Source organism: Pygocentrus nattereri, chromosome 20, assembly GCF_015220715.1.
Source record: "Pygocentrus nattereri isolate fPygNat1 chromosome 20, fPygNat1.pri, whole genome shotgun sequence".
In the NCBI taxonomy this organism is placed as follows: domain Eukaryota; kingdom Metazoa; phylum Chordata; class Actinopteri; order Characiformes; family Serrasalmidae; genus Pygocentrus; species Pygocentrus nattereri.
Window position 1 is genome coordinate 3880304 of NC_051230.1, and position 20850 is coordinate 3901153.

The 20850-nt window shown below is 39.3% G+C and overlaps 1 protein-coding gene across 1 annotated transcript in view; it reads left to right on the forward strand.

Annotated features, from left to right (window-relative positions):
- Positions 1-20850, forward strand: part of LOC108444186 (calcium-activated potassium channel subunit alpha-1-like) — a 47759-nt gene that overhangs the window by 24891 nt on the left and 2018 nt on the right. The window contains exons 10-17 of the mRNA XM_037531870.1: positions 635-740; positions 1322-1404; positions 1494-1563; positions 4060-4215; positions 4603-4712; positions 5610-5678; positions 18704-18845; positions 20165-20407. Of these exons, the coding sequence (XP_037387767.1) occupies positions 635-740; positions 1322-1404; positions 1494-1563; positions 4060-4215; positions 4603-4712; positions 5610-5678; positions 18704-18845; positions 20165-20407 (979 nt within the window). The remainder of the gene's footprint in view (positions 1-634; positions 741-1321; positions 1405-1493; positions 1564-4059; positions 4216-4602; positions 4713-5609; positions 5679-18703; positions 18846-20164; positions 20408-20850) is intronic.

Below are 20850 nucleotides of genomic sequence, written 5' to 3' on the forward strand. Positions count from 1 at the left end.
AAGGTAACAAAGGTTGTTATCTTGAGATCACAACACAATCCAGTTGTGATCTCAAGATAACAACCCAGAAAGTTATAGCCACAGCTCTTGGCCCCTCCAGACTTTCATATTAATCTCCATCTGTTGCATCTGCACCACATTGTTCGCCAAACTAAACGGGCTGTAAGAAGCTTTACAGACCGGCTGGAGCAAAACAACATTAATACTGATCTGGACAAACTGACCAAACTGAGCTGAACCTGATATTGGCTCAGTTTTATGGCTCAGTCTGATTTGGTCCGACTCTGAAGATCAGACTCCACGTCTGGCGAATGGTGTTGGGTTCATTTCTGGCTGATTCCAGGTTATTCAGCTGTTCTTCTGTCACAGCTGCCGGCTGAAAAGCTGCTCAGTGGAGACGACAGTCTGTTTTAAAGCAGTAGAACACTCGAGGAGTGTGTTATCGCTATAACATCACGGCTGTGCTGATCTACAGCCACCAAATCACAGCCATGATGTTATTTTTCCAATAATGCTCTCCCTCTCGTGTTCTATCGCTTAATTATACTAATTCTACTACAACATCTTATGTTTGTGATCACATTTTTGGACCTGGCTCGTCACGAATGCTGATTATGCTTTGTGTGATGTGTAGTTTTCATCCGAATCAGGAGCTGGTGGCTTTTTTCAGTCTGCACTTCCTGCAGGCCTCGTTCTACGAGGGTTCTGTACTGAAGAGACGCGACCAGGAGAGAGTGATGGTACGAATGCACTTACATGGCCTATTCTACTGTCGGGACCCAAAGCAGTCCAGCCTCCGCCCCGAGTCCTGGGTGTGGGGTTATGTTATAACTGATTAATTCTAAGTTAAGTTTTAGTGCTTTAGTGCTTTAGATGCTAAACAGAACCATATACAACACAGTCTCCATCAATCTGAAGAACCATCTTATCACGCAGAGATTCAGATTGGCGGAAAATGGGTTTTCTATGGTTCTGTACAGCACCACAAAGGGTTCTGCTGCAGTTATTATGTCACACTTGTTACAGTAGAAGAATGTAGAGCTATGGATAGAACTAAAATATAGAACTGTTTTCATAAAGGTGCTATGTAGAACCATATACAACACGTTCTCCATCAATCTGAAGAACCATGTAAGCATGGAAAGGGCTCTTTGAGTGTTCATGGTTCATTGACTTTACTAAAGAACCCTTGAAGAGCTGTCGTTTTTAAGAGAGTGTCTTTTGGCAAGATAGGTCTGTTATATGAGTGAAGCCGATTTGATTTGGTTTAATTCTCTCTCTCTCTCTCTCTCTCTCTCTCTCTCTCTCTCTCTCTGTGTAGATGAATAAGGCCAGTGCCTGCTTGATTCTATGTGATCGCTTCACTGATGATCAGAACAATGAAGATGTAGCCAATCTCATGCGGTAAAGCTTATATAAACATGTCTTATTGTTCCTCCAGTCGGAGTCGGAGTCGTAGTTTCTGACAATTCCTTCATGTCTTGATTTTGCAGAGTCATTTCCATAAAGCGCTATTGTCCTGACACCAGAGTGATCGTGCAGATGTTCAAACACAGCAGCAAGGTGAGCTTAGATGTAGCCCATGATATTACACTACCGCTTTAACCCCTTCCATAGCCAGGAGTCACCAGTAGCTCCAGGCGTCCAGCCTTCACTCAGTTAATAATAATAATTAGGATGTAATGAAACCTGGGCCTGAAATCTGGAATTTTCCAGATCAAGAAAATATAAATGAAAACAAAGTTCAATGATGTGAAAATCATTCAAACCCTGTATTTCTGTAGTGGAAATCACTGCATGGGCTCAGAAACACTAACGGAAATCACTGTCTGTAAAAACAGTTCAGCACTGCATCCACAAATGCTAATTAAAACTCTTAAATGTAGAGAAGAAATCATATATAAACAGGATCCAGAAACGCTGCCACCTTCTCTGGGCCTGAGCTCATTAAAATGGACTGAGGGGAAGTGGAAAAGTGTCCTGTGGTCTGACGAATCAACATTTGAAATTCTTTTTGGAAATCAAGGACACTGTGTCCTCCGGGCTGAAGACCACTCAGTTTGTCATCAGTGCACAGTTCTAAAGCCAGTATTCATGATGGTTTAGGGGGGCATTAGTGCACATGGCAAGGGTGACATGCTCATCTGTGAAGGCACCATTAATGCTGAATGATATATACATGTTTTGGCAGCATGTGCTGCCATCCAGACGACGTCTTTTTCAGGGAAGGTCTTGATTATTTCAGCAAGACGATGTCAAACCACATTCTGCATGTGTTACAGCAGCACTGCTCTGTGTTAAAAGAGTCCGGGTGCTAAACTGACCTGCCTGCAGTCCAGACCTGTCACCACAGATAACATTTAGTGCATTATTAAAGGAAAAGTAACTTTTTTGGAATGTGTTATTAGCATCAAATTCAAAATAAGCACATATTTAAAAAAAAAAAAGATACAATGTCTCAGTCCAGACCCAGACGCTGTCCTATGCTGACCTGAACCTATAAGCAATAAACTATAGAGAATTATTTAATTTTGACGGGTGGTCCTGTTTTAATCGGCGTAGCTTTTCTAGCTTTTACGGTAGCTTTAGCACCCGGGAGACGGGAGACCAATTGTATGCGTTGTAAATATCACACGTGACGCTACTCAGCCAATCAGATCTGTGCATTACGATGAGCTCTGAGACTTGAGTGTGTGACGCCACACAGGGGAGGGACGAGGAGAGAAACAGCAGTCAGAGAATAAAGTGAGTCAGAGGGAAGTTATTCCACATGACGTGATCTAAAAAGAGGAAACTGCACCGCTCCCCCATGCTGGACCTTGCGGGTGGTGGGCCCACATGGTCCCCCCACATTGCCTCTTTGGGCTGAGCCCGGCCGGGTTATGTGGGCTGCCCGGCCACCTGGCGCTCGCCGGGGTACACTACCCCCAGGCCTGGCTCCAGGGGTAGGTCCCGGTGACCCTATGTGTTATTAGCAGGGTACTCGTTGTTCTGTGCCTGTTTTTCATGGTGGGTTTTTTGTTACCGCAACCCTATCTGGATTAAGCAGTCAACAACAAAGATGATGATGATGATGATGATGACAGTAAATATTGAAATGTTACTGAATTGTACTTTATTTGATTTGACATTTGTTTGTTGACTGTATAAGATGTTGATATAACTACTACTTCAGTAAATTCAGGAAATTTTCTCTAACTGGACCTTATTGAATTTGAATTAAAGGCCCCTGATTTAACCGCTTACTCTCCAGGGTATATTTAGGTCTGTCCATCTGAATTTTCGTGACCAAATTGTAAGGCAAATTATTCATTAACTGCATGAAATAAATGTAAATTTTTATTCAAACGAACAGAACATGAGTTTTATGATCTCCACATATCTCTATACACTTACAATTCACTGCTGAAAGCCAAAAATCTGCGCTGCTCTTTGTGTTGTTTTCTAAAAGTGATGTTTTATAGCAGATCACTGAAGAGACGCCGTCTGTTTATAGTTTAGAGCCCAGATTTGGGGAAAAACGGGTCGACTTTCAGTAGAAAAACAAAGTTCAGCTTTTTTTATTGGTTTAAAATGACATCACTGTCTATTAGACTGGAGAGAAGAGCTACAGCCTCACACGACGCCCAGCTTCTGAATGGAGCTTATGGAATATGAACGTTATGAAGAACATGAAGAAGTGCGGTTTGGACCCACCAGTGGTCTCAAGCAGTTTAAGGGGCTAATGTATACAAGCTTGACATCGTACCTATAACCCTTTTTGGTGCTACAGAGAATAATTTTCAAAAAGGTTCTATATATCCTTTACTAAAGAACCCTTGAAGAACCATCTTTTTTAAAGAGTGCAGTGCAAATGTTCGTCAATGTGTATCTGTTTTTATTTTGCTGTAAATGGACTCGCCTGATTAAACTCATCAGCTAATAAGATGCTCTGTGCTGGAATATGGATAACGCTACTCTCTGCGGAGCTGCGGCCTGGAAGGAACCCAGTTTGACAATTTTTCCTTGTGTTATGTAGTTCATCTCTCTCTCTCTCTCTCTCGGCCCTCTGGTGTCCAGGCGTACTTGCAGAATGTGCCGAACTGGGACTGGAGCAGGGGGGATGCGGTGATCTGTCTGGCCGAGCTCAAACTGGGCTTCATGGCTCAGAGCTGTCAGGTTCCAGGCCTGTCCACTCTGCTGGCCAACCTGTTCACCATGCAGAGCAAAGTGGAGGTACTGAAACACCAGGAGCATCAATTAATGGGTCTGAAGTTTCAGTGTAACACCAGCATGAGAGAGTCTGAGACAAGCACTAGAAAGATATAGCACCATGTTGAAGTTCATCACTGTTGTAGGATGAGTGACTGACTGTAGGTGATGTAAGAGAAGTGTAACTTCAAGGGAGAAACAAATAAATCCTCGTAACAGCGTTTAATTCTGTGTTTTTGGACCATTTGTATCATTTTTATCAGTGTGTTTGAAATTCAGTGTTCACATTTCTAAACTGGGGTAACAAAACAAATAAAAACTGAAAAAATGGAATGTGCTGTTCTCCCTCATCCTCTCTCTCTCTCTCTCTCTCTCTCTCTCTCTCTATTTCTGTGTCTCTTTTACTGGTAGAATGAGGGAGATAGTTGGCAGAATCTCTACAGAGAGGGTTCATTTAATAAGATGTACACTGAGTATCTCTCCAGCTCCTTCAACAGTTTGTCCTTCACTGAGGCCAGCAAGTGAGTCCAACTGAGACAATCCAGAAATCATCGTCCATCCATCCATTTATGCAAACTTCCATCCATTCATCTCTTCATCCATCCATTCATCCATTGATCTATCCATTCATTCTTCTGTCCACCATCCATTCATGCATCCATCCATTTATGCATGTTTCTATCCATTCATCTGTTCATCTGTCATCCATCCATCCATCCATCCATCCATCCATCCATCCATCCATTCATTTATGCATGTTTCTATCCATTCATCTGTTCATCTGTCATCCATCCATCCATCCATCCATCCATCCATTCATTCATTTATGCATGTTTCTATCCATTCATCTGTTCATCTGTCATCCATCCATCCATCCATCCATCCATCCATCCATCCATCCATCCATCCATTCATTTATGCATGTTTCTATCCATTCATCTGTTCATCTGTCATCCATCCATTCATTCATTTATGCATACTTCTAATCCATTCAACTGTTCATCCATCCATCCATTCATCCAACTGTCCATCTGTTCAGTCCTTCTATCAATTCTTTTATGCATTGCTTTATGCGTTAATCTTAATATACTCCTTCATCCGTCCGTTTATGCGTGCTTCTGTTCATCCATACATCCATACATTCTTCAATGTACCCATCCATGAATAATGTTGTTAGTGTTCTATCTATGCATTCATCCAGACATTCTTACATGCTTTCATCCATCTATTGATTTTTTTGTTCCTCCTTCCAACCCTCCGTTCACTTATCCCTCCATCTGTCCATCCATCCATCCATCCATCCATGCATCCCTTTATTCATCCAATGATCGAGCCACACATTCATCCGTCCACTCATCTACTCATTATGCTTCCAGCTGTTCCATCTGCCTGTTCTCTGATTCTTTTCTCTCTGTCAGGCTTTGTTTTCTGAAGCTGAAGCTGCTTTTGATTGGGATCGAGTATCAGAGTGGAGACGATGATCTGAGGTGCGTATGCTCACTCTGACAACAGAAACTAGAGTCAGCTCCCGTCTTGAAGGACATAAGCACTGACACATCGCTGTGATTCTGACACACAGCTTGCTTTTAGGGGTGTAACGATGCACTTTACAGGTTTGCTCTGATTTCTGATTCTGAGATTCGATTGGATTTTCCATATTATATGTGATATGGCTCCTGGCTTGCTCAGTGCTTTTGGGGCAATCGTGGGTTGGAGGTAAGGGAACCAGCCTTGCGACTGAGCTGACAGTCTGTGACTGAGGTGCCCTCGAGCAAAGCATCTAACCCCCAACCCCCGGGCGCTGCGGATAGGGCTGCTCATCGCTCTGGACAAGTGTGCTCACTGTGCCCTAGTGTGTGTCTTCACTAGTGTGTATGTGCTGTCTCACTGCAATGTGTTCGATGGCGGAGGTGAAATTTCCCTGTTGTGGGACTAATAGGGGTCATTTAATCTTAATGTTTTTAAATAAACTAAAATGAATCTTAAATAAATAAAAATCATCTTTCCGAAACAAACATTTCCATACCCTGATGTAACATTCGGCTTACTTCCATCTGCAATAAGAACTGGTGACTAGACAAGTGGCTCAGTTGTAGAGGGAAGGTTTTTTTATATTTTATTTTAAATTTTAAGTCACTTAATGAAACAAAACACAAACACACCAACATCCCACCATAGCCCAAACACCCATTATTTGTTTGTGAGTTCTGACCATGCCTTCAACATGGCGGTGGTAGTATGAAAGGGGCCAAAATTAAGCTCAGCCAAATTGATGATTTATTAAACAAATCTCCCCCACAACCTCAAAGGAAAAAACAATCTCATAAACCATCAGATAGACAGCTCCGCTCGCAAGCTCATCACCAGCAGGAGCTCCACCCACCCTCCACCACCGTAAAGGAACAGGCCACCCCATGTAATCCAGGAAATTGACATCTTTTGGGTCCGTGCTGCTACAGTGATGATATCAGCGGTACTTGTTTCCAAAACAAGCATGGACCCTGTGTCCCAATTATCTCTCCCATTCCAGTTCGTATCAGAAGCAGAAAGAACAAGGAGTTTAGGTCAGATACTGTGAATACATCCAACCTGCAGTATGTTAGAAGTAACTCAGTCTTTGAAACAAAGTGCACAGGTTATTAAGTTAGCTCTACTGAATATCAGATCTCTTACAAACAAGTCTTATATAATTAATGATTTAATTACAACTCACAGGCTTGATTTCATGCTTTTAACAGAGACATGGTTAAACTCATATAGTGCTGATATTGTGTTAACTGAGACGGCTCCACCAAACTTTAACTTTTTAAATGTTTCACGCACCGGCAAGAAAGGTGGAGGTGTAGCAAAGCTGTTCAATGATACTTTCCAATGCAAGCAGTTACCACTTGGTGATTTCACATCTTTTGAATATTTAGGTGTGATTTTAAAAGGGGCACAAAGAATATTACTAGTAACTGTCTACAGACTTCCAAGGTACAATGCTAATTTTATCGATGACTTCACAGATATGTTATCTTTTATTTCTACTGAATTTGATCATTTTGTTATTGCTGGTGATTTTAACATTCGTATTGATAATCACAAGGATAATTACGCCAAAGAACTCTATGATGTACTTGAATCTTTTGAACTTTCTCAGCATGTGACTGGAAGCACACATTGCCATGGTCACACTTTGGATGTGGTTATCTCAAAGGGTCTTAACATTTCAGCCTCTATTAAGGATGTTGCATTGTCTGATCACTACTGTGTATTTTTTGAAATGTGGACTTCAATCCACAGCAGTGCCAGGCAAGTTAGGTTTAAGAAAAGACAGATAAATGACAGGACAGCTGCACTTTTTGTTACCAAAATGTGCTCTTCACCTTGCCAACCATCTGGCTCTGTTGATACTCTGCTGGAAAGTTTCATCTCAAAAACTGCCAGTGTTTTGGATCAGATTGCACCAGTTAGAGTTAAAACCATGCCATGCAAGCAGAAAGCTCCATGGAGAAATGATCCTGCAGTTCAGCACCAAAAGAGAGAATGCAGAAAGGCTGAGCGCAGATGGCGTAAAACCAACCTTCACATACATAAAGAGATTTTCAAAGATAGGCTGCGTGATTACAATAGAATAATGTGCAAAGCTAGACAATCCTTCTTCTCTAGCATTATTAACAATAATGTTAACAATAGCAAAGTGCTTTTCACTATGGTTGACAGACTAACAAACCCACCTACATATATGACCCCTGAGCTAGTTTCAACTGAGAAATGTAATGAGTTTGCAAAATTTTTTAATACTAGAATCCACACCATCAGACAAGCTATCTGTACGCCTACATCTACCAACGAGACGATCTTCTCTCCAAAACCACGCAAAAGCGTGTTCAACATGTCCCAGTTTAGTGTTATTAATGAAGAAGTTTTAATTGATACAGTGAGTCATCTCAAATCATCCACTTGCAGTCTTGATACATTACCAACCAAGTTTTTAAAGAATGTCTTTTCCTCAATATTAGTGAACATTCTTCAAATAGTAAATTCCTCACTCATGTCAGGTGTATTTCCGAGTGCATTAAAAACTGCAGTTGTGAAGCCTCTCTTGAAAAAGAAAACTCTAGATACAAGCCTGTTAAATAATTATAGACCAATTTTTAATCTACCATTCACTGGAAAAATAATAGAAAAAATTGTCTTCAAGCAAATTATGCACTTTCTGTCCACAAATAGCTGTCTAGACAAATTTCAGTCAGGCTTCCGACCTAATCATAGTACTGAGACTGCACTAATTAAGGTTATCAATGACATTCGCCTAAATACAGACTCAGGAAACATGTCTGTTCTACTACTGCTCGATCTCAGCGCTGCCTTTGACACCATTGACCACAAAATTCTCATCGATAGACTTGAGAACTGGGTTGGACTCTCAGGAACTGTCCTAAAATGGTTCAGTTCATACCTTCAAGGAAGGAGCTTCTTTGTGGAAATGGAAGGTAATGTTTCTGAGACTGTGCCAGTGACCTGTGGTGTACCCCAGGGTTCAATTCTTGGGCCGCTCTTATTTAATTTATATATGATTCCTCTAGGTGAAATCATGCATACTTATGGGATATCTTACCACAGCTATGCAGATGACACTCAGATCTACATGGCTCTCTGCCCAAATGACTACGGTCCCCTAGACTCACTGCGCAAATGCCTTGAGCACATAAACAAATGGATGAAACACAACTTTCTGCAGTTGAATAAAGATAAAACAGAGATTATTTTATTTGGGAATAGCAATGAAAGACACAGACTAGCTGCCTATCTAGATTCGAGAGGCCTAAAATCTAAAGAACTAGTACGTAACCTTGGTGTACAAATGGATTCTGATCTCACTTTTAACAATCATGTCAAAGCTGTCACCAAATCAGCTTTCTATCACCTCAAAAACATCAACAAAATCAGAGATTTTCTGGCTAAAGCAGACCTGGAGAAACTCATCCACGCCTTTGTTTCTAGTAGGATTGATTACTGTAATGGGCTCCTAACTGGACTCCCAAAAAAGACAATCAAACAGCTTCAGCTGATTCAAAACGCAGCTGCCAGAGTCTCGGTAGGAGTAAAAATCCTTAAATCCCTACACTGGATACCAGTATGTTACAGGATAGACTTTAAGGTACTATTACTGGTCTATAAATGTCTTAATGGTGCAGGACCAGTATATTTATTAGATGTGCTCCAGCAATATGAGCCGGGCAGAACTCTCAGATCATCAGGAATTTAGCTACTACGCTGCTCTGAAATGGAACCAGTTGACAGAGAGCTATATAAATAAACTTGCCTTGCCTATGTGGGAAGATTGATTCAGGGAGGGGCTGAACTCTGAGAACTTGGGCTGGTGTTCTGGGCAGCTTCTGCAGTAGAACTGGACCCTCTTCATAGGTGTATGAAGGTCTGATGTTGGACTAAGGAACAGGGAGGAGGTGGGGATTGCGAACACTTGGTCATGGGAACGAAAGGTGCGGATGTGAATTTATAGGGCGTTAGATTGGAAGAAGGAGGGGTTTCAGCCATGCTCCTCCCCTGAAACATCAGTTATAACATTAAGTAAGAATGACTGCCACTGTTTTATTAGCTGTTCTAGTTTGATCTCTGCTTTATTAGTGTCAGTATTGAGGTTATTTGTTTCTGCTCTAGTGTTCTGGTGAATCCTCCCAGCAATATAAAGATCAAGAACCGAACTCTGGGATTTTTCATTGCCAGCGATGCAGCTCATGCAAAAAGGTATCATTCATTTATGCATCCATTCATCTGTTCATCCATCCATCCATCCATCCATGCATCCATCCATTTATGCATTCTTCTGTCCATTCATCTGTTCATCCTTCCATCCATCCATCCACCCAACCATGCATCCATCCATCCATGCATTTATGCATTCTTCTATCCATTCATCTGTCCATCCATTTATGCGTTTTTATCCAGTCATCTCATAATCTGACATCCATCCATTCACCTGTTCATTCATTCATCCATCCATTGATCTATTCATTTATGCATTCTTCTGTCCATTCATCTGTTCATTCATCCATCCATCCAACCATGCATCCATCCATCCATGCATTTACGCATTCTTCTATCCATTCATCTGTCCATCCATGCATCCATCCATTTGTGTTTTTATCCATTCATATGATCATCTGTCATCCATCCATCCATCCATCCATCCATCCATCCATCCATCCATCCATCGATCCATCCATCCATCCATGCATCCATCCATTCATCTGTTCCTTCATTTATCCATCCATTGATCTATCCATTTATGCATTCTTCTATCCATTCATCTGTCCATCCGTCCATCCATCCATCCATCCATCCATTTATGCATTCTTCTGTCCATTCATCTGTTCATCCATCCATCCATCCATCCAATTTATGTGTGCATTCTTCTATCCATTCATCTGTTCATCCATCCATCCAACCATGCATCCATCCATTTATGCGTTTTTAACCATTCATCTGATCATCTGTCATCCATCCATTCATTCATTCACTTATGCATACTTCTATCTATTCAGCTTTTCAGCCATCATCCATCCATCCATTTATCTGTCTGTTTTTCACTGCCAGCAATGCAGCTCATGGTAAAAGATACAGCTACTCCAGAGGCTTGTGATGAGTAAAGTGTGTTTGTACTTTATTTGCTGTTCGTTTTGCTGGTGTGTATTTCAGGGCCAGCTTCTACTGCTTCAGCTGTCATTCTGACATCAAAGACCTGACCAAAATGAGGCCCTGTACATGCACCCACTGTAAAGATGGTAAAGCACCACCCATCTATTCCAAAATGCTTAATGTTACAGACAAAAAACAGGGGGCGCTACCATATTCTTAGTTCACTTTAAAGACAATAGTATGTCACACAGTGTCAAGCTGTAGTAGCTTCTGCTTACACTAGATGGCGACACCAGACTATTATATAATACCAGACTTCAAAGTGCTTGAATAAGTTTGAGTGACTAAACCCCAGCCAATACCCTTTAAAAACAAAACACACCCAGACATGCGTGCAAAAGAAGAGGTGATTTTCTGCACCCAGATTAGACTTTCATTAATTAACTAGACTAAATGAATCCACTGATTGCGATTATCCAAAAATCCTGCATTGTCCTGATCCAAACTTAAAGGAAGAATTCAAATAAAGTAAAGCAGTAGCCACCAGTCAGTGGAGCCTTTTTGAATGATGTTAATTATTCCTTTAATCTGTGGCCAACTTTAATTCTGCATTGCTAATAGTTGTTATTAAAGAGTCGTAAAGCAGAACACAGTGTGATGCAGTCATGAATATTTGTTCTAGTGCCCTCCAGAAACTTCTCCACTATCAGTCTGAGCTGCCGAAGGCCTTCTCTCGGAGTGCTGCCCTGCAGGTGAGACATATAGGCACTCTGGAAATGGGCCCCTTATTCCAAACTGAAAAAACACTACATTACTATCAGAGAACAGAAACGACCTCCTAATCACTGTTCCCTGTGTTAGAAATTCAGGATATTGCTCCAATGTGGTAGAGTTCTAGATCCTGCTCCAATATAAACCTACAGTAGTGTTCTAGATTCTGCTCTAATGAAAGTCTATAGTAGTGTTCTATATACTGCTCTAATGTAGGCCTATAGTAGTGTTCTATATACTGCTCTAATGAAGGACTATAGTAGTGTTCTATATACTGCTCTAATGTAGGCCTATAGTAGTGTTCTATATACTGCTCTAATGAAGGACTATAGTAGTGTTCTATATACTGCTCTAATGTAGGCCTATAGTAGTTTTCTATATACTGCTCTAATGTAGGCCTATAGTAGTGTTCTATATACTGCTCTAATGTAGGCCTATAGTAGTGTTCTATATACTGCTCTAATGTAGGCCTATAGTAGTGTTCTATATACTGCTCTAATGTAGGACTATAGTAGTGTTCTATATACTGCTCTAATGTAGGACTATAGTAGTGTTCTATATACTGCTCTAATGTAGGCCTATAGTAGTGTTCTATATACTGCTCTAATGTAGGCCTATAGTAGTGTTCTATATACTGCTCTAATGTAGGACTCTAGTAGTGTTCTATATACTGCTCTAATGTAGGCCTATAGTAGTGTTCTATATACTGCTCTAATGTAGGACTATAGTAGTGTTCAATATACTGCTCTAATGTAGGCCTATAGTAGTGTTCTATATACTGCTCTAATGTAGGCCTATAGTAGTGTTCTATATACTGCTCTAATGTAGGACTATAGTAGTGTTCTATATACTGCTATAATGTAGGACTATAGTAGTGTTCTATATACTGCTCTAATGTAGGACTATAGTAGTGTTCTATATACTGCTCTAATGAAGGACTATAGTAGTGTTCTATATACTGCTCTAATGTAGGACTATAGTAGTGTTCTATATACTGCTCTAATGTAGGCCTATAGTAGTGTTCTATATACTGCTCTAATGTAGGACTATAGTAGTGTTCTATATACTGCTCTAATGTAGGACTATAGTAGTGTTCTATATACTGCTCTAATGTAGGACTATAGTAGTGTTCTATATACTGCTCTAATGTAGGACTATAGTAGTGTTCAATATACTGCTCTAATGTAGGACTATAGTAGTGTTCTATATACTGCTCTAATGTAGGATTATAGTAGTGTTCTATATACTGCTCTAATGTAGGCCTATAGTAGTGTTCTATATACTGCTCTAATGTAGGACTATAGAAGTGTTCTATATACTGCTCTAATGTAGGACTATAGTAGTGTTCTATATACTGCTCTAATGTAGGACTATAGTAGTGTTCTATATACTGCTCTAATGTAGGCCTATAGTAGTGTTCTATATACTGCTCTAATGTAGGACTATAGTAGTGTTCTATATACTGCTCTAATGTAGGCCTATAGTAGTGTTCTATATACTGCTCTAATGTAGGCCTATAGTAGTGTTCTATATACTGCTCCAATGTAGGCCTATAGTAGTGTTCTATATACTGCTCTAATGTAGGCCTATAGTAGTGTTCTATATACTGCTCTAATGAAGGACTATAGTAGTGTTCTATATACTGCTCTAATGTAGGCCTATAGTAGTGTTCTATATACTGCTCTAATGTAGGCCTATAGTAGTGTTCTATATACTGCTCTAATGTAGGCCTATAGTAGTGTTCTACATACTGCTCTAATGTAGGCCTATAGTAGTGTTCTATATACTGCTCTAATGTAGGCCTATAGTAGTGTTCTATACACTGCTCTAATGAAAGCCTATAGTAGTGTTCTATATACTGCTCTAATGTAGGCCTATAGTAGTGTTCTATACACTGCTCTAATGAAAGCCTATTGTAGTGTTCTATATACTGCTCTAATGTAGGCCTATAGTAGTGTTCTACATACTGCTCTAATGTAGGCCTATAGTAGTGTTCTATACACTGCTCTAATGAAAGCCTATTGTAGTGTTCTATATACTGCTCTAATGTAGGACTATAGTAGTGTTCTATATACTGCTCTAATGTAGGACTATAGTAGTGTTCTATATACTGCTATAATGTAGGACTATAGTAGTGTTCTATATACTGCTCTAATGTAGGACTATAGTAGTGTTCTATATACTGCTCTAATGTAGGCCTATAGTAGTGTTCTATATACTGCTCTAATGAAAGCCTATTGTAGTGTTCTATATACTGCTCTAATGTAGGACTATAGTAGTGTTCTATATACTGCTCTAATGTAGGACTATAGTAGTGTTCTATATACTGCTATAATGTAGGACTATAGTAGTGTTCTATATACTGCTCTAATGTAGGACTATAGTAGTGTTCTATATACTGCTCTAATGTAGGACTATAGTAGTGTTCTATATACTGCTATAATGTAGGACTATAGTAGTGTTCTATATACTGCTCTAATGTAGGACTATAGTAGTGTTCTATATACTGCTCTAATGTAGGCCTATAGTAGTGTTCTATATACTGCTCTAATGAAGGACTATAGTAGTGTTCTATATACTGCTCTAATGTAGGACTATAGTAGTGTTCTATATACTGCTCTAATGTAGGCCTATAGTAGTGTTCTATATACTGCTCTAATGTAGGCCTATAGTAGTGTTCTATATACTGCTCTAATGAAGGACTATAGTAGTGTTCTATATACTGCTCTAATGTAGGACTATAGTAGTGTTCTATATACTGCCCTAATGTAGGACTATAGTAGTGTTCTATATACTGCTCTAATGTAGGCCTATAGTAGTGTTCTATATACTGCTCTAATGTAGGCCTATAGTAGTGTTCTATATACTGCTCTAATGAAGGACTATAGTAGTGTTCTATATACTGCTCTAATGTAGGACTATAGTAGTGTTCTATATACTGCCCTAATGTAGGACTATAGTAGTGTTCTATATACTGCTCTAATGTAGGCCTATAGTAGTGTTCTATATACTGCTCTAATGTAGGCCTATAGTAGTGTTCTATATACTGCTCTAATGTAGGCCTATAGTAGTGTTCTATATACTGCTCTAATGTAGGCCTATAGTAGTGTTCTATATACTGCTCTAATGTAGGCCTATAGTAGTGTTCTATATACTGCTCCAATGTAGGACTATAGTAGTGTTCTATATACTGCTCTAATGTAGGCCTATAGTAGTGTTCTATATACTGCCCTAATGTAGGACTATAGTAGTGTTCTATATACTGCTCTAATGTAGGCCTATAGTAGTGTTCTATATACTGCTCTAATGTAGGCCTATAGTAGTGTTCTATATACTGCTCTAATGTAGGACTATAGTAGTGTTCTATATACTGCTCCAATGAAAGCCTATAGTAGTGTTCTATATACTGCTCTAATGTAGGACTATAGTAGTGTTCTATATACTGCTCCAATGAAAGCCTATAGTAGTGTTCTATATACTGCTCTAATGTAGGCCTATAGTAGTGTTCTATATACTGCTCTAATGTAGGCCTATAGTAGTGTTCTATATACTGCTCTAATGTAGGACTATAGTAGTGTTCTATACACTGCTCTAATGTAGGCCTATAGTAGTGTTCTATATACTGCTCTAATGTAGGCCTATAGTAGTGTTCTATATACTACTCTAATGTAGGACTATAGTAGTGTTCTATACACTGCTCTAATGTAGGCCTATAGTAGTGTTCTATATACTGCTCTAATGTAGGCCTATAGTAGTGTTCTATATACTGCTCTAATGTAGGACTATAGTAGTGTTCTATACACTGCTCTAATGTAGGCCTATAGTAGTGTTCTATATACTGCTCTAATGTAGGACTATAGTAGTGTTCTATATACTGCTCTAATGTAGGCCTATAGTAGTGTTCTATATACTGCTCTAATGTAGGCCTATAGTAGTGTTCTATATACTGCTCTAATGTAGGCCTATACTAGTGTTCTATATACTGCTCTAATGTAGGACTCTAGTAGTGTTCTATATACTGCTCCAATGAAAGCCTATAGTAGTGTTCTATATACTGCTCTAATGTAGGACTATAGTAGTGTTCTATATACTGCTCTAATGTAGGACTATAGTAGTGTTCTATATACTGCTCTAATGTAGGACTATAGTAGTGTTCTATATACTGCTCCAATGTAGGCCTATAGTAGTGTTCTATATACTGCTCCAATGTAGGACTATAGTAGTGTTCTATATACTGCTCCAATGTAGGACTATAGTAGTGTTCTAGATACTGATCCAATATATGCCCTCAGTAATGTTCTGTGTAGGGCTGCAGTCTAAGGAACAGTGATTAGTGATTATTCACTCTAGTACTGTTCTAAATAGTGCTCTAATGTAGAGACAAATGTTTTCTGACCATGATACCGTTACAGAAGGGTAGTAGTAGTGTTATGTATAGTGGATAGGGCATAACTGTGGTCACCTGTGGATCTGTGGGTCACTGTGTGAGCTGACTCTAGATCAGCATGTTTAAATAGCAGGGTAAAAAGACTAAATAGAGGGAGGGTCAGTGAGAGTATCCTTAGTGACTGGCCTGGTTGGCCAGTGCGATGGCAGGGGACTGAAGCTTGAATGAGTGTGTGTGAGAGTGTGTTGATGAGAGTTCGGTGCCATTCATCAGCGCTGCAGTGTGGACCAGAGGGCCAGGAGTATGTGTGTGTGTGTGTGTGTGTGTGCGTGTGAAGTGAAATAGAGGCCTGGATTGACACAGTGATAAATGAGTGGTGCTCCCCAGCCAGCCTCACTTTACCAGCATTAATGTGCTGAGACAGAGAGAGAGAGAGAGAGAGAGAGAGAGATGTTAGTAGATGAGTTACAGAGCAGATTAGAACTGAGATAAACCAGGTTTGTCTGTCTCACTTTCTTCCACTGTCTCTAATGTCAGCATTTTAAAACTAAACATGCAATGAATCACATCAGTCAAAACTGGCAGAAAATGTGTGGGTGTGTGTGTGTGTGTGTGTGAGTGTGTGTGTGTGTGTGTGTGTTTAGGTGTCTATGCGTGAGTAAGTTACATACCAAAGCAGTAATAGTTTAAAATGAACAACTACTTTAACAAAAATAGTTTTATTTGATATTTTCTGTATTGATTCATTCAAATAATGTCAACATAACACATGTGCTGACATTTAATGTAATAAAATGTAAATCCTTAAAAACAAAACTTGTTTTTATAGAATAAAATACACACTGTTTCACCTCAGCGACTTCCAGCACTGCTTAACACAGAGCACCACTCAGCATTAAAGGGCCCATGCAGCATTAAAGGGCCCAACTGTGTAAGCCTATAGTAGTATTCTAGATACTGCTCCAGTTTAGACCTTTAGTAGTGTTTTAGATACTGCTCCAATAGAGGCCTTTAGTAATGTTCTAGACACTTCTCCAGTGTAGGCCTATAGAAGTGTTCTAGATACCCTTCCAGTGTAGGCCTTTAATAGTGTTTTAGACACTGCTCCAATGTGGACTTTAGTAGTGTTCTAGACATTGCTCTGGGGTTGACCTTTAGTAGTGTTTTAGATACTGCTGCAATTTAGGCCTTTATTAGTGTTCTAGATACTCTTCCAATGGAAGCCTATAGTAGTGTCCTATATACTGTTCCAGTGCAGGCCTATAGTAGCGTTTTAGATATTTCTCCAGTGCAGGCCTATAGTAGTGTTCTGTATACTATTCCAGTGTAGGCTTATAGTAGTGTTCTAGATAATCTTTCAGTGTATGCCTATAATGTTCTATATACTATTCCAGTGTAGGCCTATATTAGTTTTCTATATACTGTTCCAATGTAGACCTGTATTAGTGTTCTGTATACTGTTTTAATGTAGAGCTATAGTAGTGTTTTATATACTGATTCAGGGTAGGCCTATATTAGTGTTCTGTATAGTGTTCTAGTAAAGGTCTGTAGTAGTGTTCTACATACTCTTCCAGTGTATGCCTATAGTAGTGTTCTACATACTATTTGAATGTAGGCTTATAGTAGTGTTTATGTACTGTTCCAATGTAGACCTATATTAGTGTTCTGTATAGTGTTCTAGTAAAGGCCTGTAGTAGTGTTCTACATACTCTTCCAGTGTACACCTATAGTAGTGTTCTATGTACTGGTCCAAAGTAGACCTATAGTAGTGTTCTATATACTATTTCAGTGTAGGGTTGTAGTAGTGTTCTATGTACTGTTCCAATGTTGACCTATAGTAGAGTTCTATGTACTATGTCAGTGTACACCTATAGTAGTGTTCTATGTACTGTTCCAATGTTGACCTATAGTAGTGTTCTATATACTATTTCAGTGTAGGCTTATAGTAGTGTTCTATGTACTGTTCCAAAGTAGACCTATAGTAGAGTTCTATGTACTATTTCAGTGTACACCTATAGTAGTGTTCTATGTACTGTTCCAATGTTGACCTATAGTAGTGTTCTATATACTATTTCAGTGTAGGCTTATAGTAGTGTTCTATGTACTGTTCCAAAGTAGACCTATAGTAGTGTTCTATATACTATTTCAGTGTAGGCTTGTAGTAGTGTTCTATGTACTGTTCCAAAGTAGACCTATAGTAGAGTTCTATATACTATTTCAGTGTACACCTATAGTAGTGTTCTATGTACTGTTCCAATGTTGACCTATAGTAGTGTTCTATATACTATTTCAGTGTAGGCTTATAGTAGTGTTCTATGTACTGTTCCAAAGTAGACCTATAGTAGTGTTCTATATACTATTTCAGTGTAGGGTTGTAGTAGTGTTCTATGTACTGTTCCAAAGTAGACCTATAGTAGAGTTCTATGTACTATTTCAGTGTACACCTATAGTAGTGTTCTATGTACTGTTCCAATGTAGACCTATAGTAGTGTTCTAGAAACACACTACTCAATCCATACAGTCCATATTTGGAAAAATAGCTGAAAACTAGCCTATTTTAAATGTATTGTTTCTGTGATGTCACAAGAACCAACTCATCTACAAATATCCACTAACTCACACTCACGATTGGTTATATTGTGATATTTCTGTATGTCGTGCTGTCAGTATATGCAGAGAAATGTGTGTATGTAATGATTTGTGTTGTAGTCAGTCAGATCAGCAGTGTGACCTCCTGACTGAGAATCAGCTGCGGAGGAATCGGGGCCGAATAGAGAAGGAGGAAGTGAAGCTGGACTCTACTGGATTGTTCCACTGGTGTACACCGGTACCACTGCAGGACATCACCCTGGTGAGGCTTTCATACTTTGTTTTTATACTTTTTAGAACAAAATGGACTGAAATTGGAATTCAAAAACAGTTCTAACCTGCAGAACCAACAAAATACTCCTGAATTTGTAGTAGAACCAGAAAAAAAACAGTTCTAACCTACAGAACCATCAAAATACTCCTGACTTTGTAGTAGAACCAGAGTAAAACAGTTCTAACCTACAGAAACGACAAAATACTCCTGACTTTGTAGTAGAACCAGAAAAAAACAGTTCTAACCTACAGAACCGACAAAATACTCCTGACTTTGTAGTAGAACCAGAAAAAAAAACAGTTCTAACCTACAGAACCAACAAAATACTCCTGACTTTGTAGTAGAACCAGAAAAAAACAGTTCTAACCTACAGAAACGACAAAATACTCCTGACTTTTTAGTACAACCAGAGAAAAACAGATGGTTTTATCTTGAATCTTTTTTTAAAAAAAGGTTCTATGTAGCACCAAATTTACTATTGTATGACAGCTTGGCATCCTAACTATAGCAGAACCTCTTTTGGTACTATATAGAGCCATTTTCAACAATACACAACATATACTCCATCAATCTGAAGAACACTTTAGTCATGCTTTTTTAGTGTTCATTGTTCTCTATAGAACCCTTTTCTTTATAAAAGAACCCTTGAAAACTGTGGACAGAACTAAGGATTCCCCAGAATAAAGAATTCCCCCAGAGTTTTAACAAAAGCTCCACATTCATTCATTGTTATATTGTTAATATTACAAATCGCTGCTTTTGGAAGAAAACCTCGTATTCCCGGAATGGTAACTTTACAGGAAAAGGGAACAACTTACTTTACTTTTAATGCAAGTCAATGGAACCAGAATTTTTTCCAGGTCATTTTGGGTCGTTTCTTTTGGTCCTTTCATCATGTGATTTACAGACAATTTAAAGGACAACAGGCTCTTTCAAATTATGACAAAAACTGAAAAATGACAACAGTGGAGATACGAGGCTTTCTTCCGACAGCATGACATGTATGTAATGTATGTAATAACACATAGATACTTAATGTATGTAACGCTTATATGTACTGGAATGGGCATGAGGAATATGACTGTAATCTGTGAAAAGAACGGCACATTTTGGAAATCAAATGTGCCAGAATTGCTCATGTAAGTAGAAATGATAAGAATTACTGATGTGTTTCTTCTGAATTAAGCCTAAACCATCCAGCTGTGTCCTAAAGAAGTCCAGTTTAAGACGAGCTGTTTTCCTTGTTCTTTGTGCTTTTCCAGTTTGTACCTACAGCTCAGTGCACGTATGTATGTGTTTGTGTCCAGACGCGACAGGCCGCCCGGTCGTTAGCGCTGAGGGATCACGTGTTGGTGGGCGTGTTTGGAGACGAGCAGTCCAGTCTGCTGGGGCTAAGCGATTTTATGATGCCACTGAGGGCCAGCAGTCTGACCTCTCTGGAGCTGAAGACCGTGGTGTTTCTGGCCGATCCGCTGTACTTCAGCCGAGAATGGCCCAGCATCCAGTACTTCCCCAACGTCTTCTTCCTGCCTGTTAGTATCACAGCCTGCGTAAGGCTAGATATCACAGTGAATCCTTTTATTTATAGATTTTTATAGAATTCACATATTTATTTAACCCCTTGAACTCTCAGGCTTATGACATACTAACTTATTATTCAGTAACGACAGGGACTTCACTGCAAACTGATTCAGCTATTGAGGTTATAGAAGTGTGAAATAAAACTTTGGGCCAACCGGTGGGCCTTGACAATTTTAAGGGGTTAAAAATGATTTTTATAGAACAGATTGAGATCAAGATCAAAACTCTGTTTTAAATCTAGGATAAATCCAGATAATAGCATAGGAAATCCTTCTATAATTTACTTCAGAATAGGGTTAAAAATTAACACACAAATGAAACTGAGATAAAAAAAACCCTGATTTTAAGAATGTATTAGCTAGGTTAATCTCAGACTTTTAGTAGAACCGAAGATAAATAGTTCTAACCTACA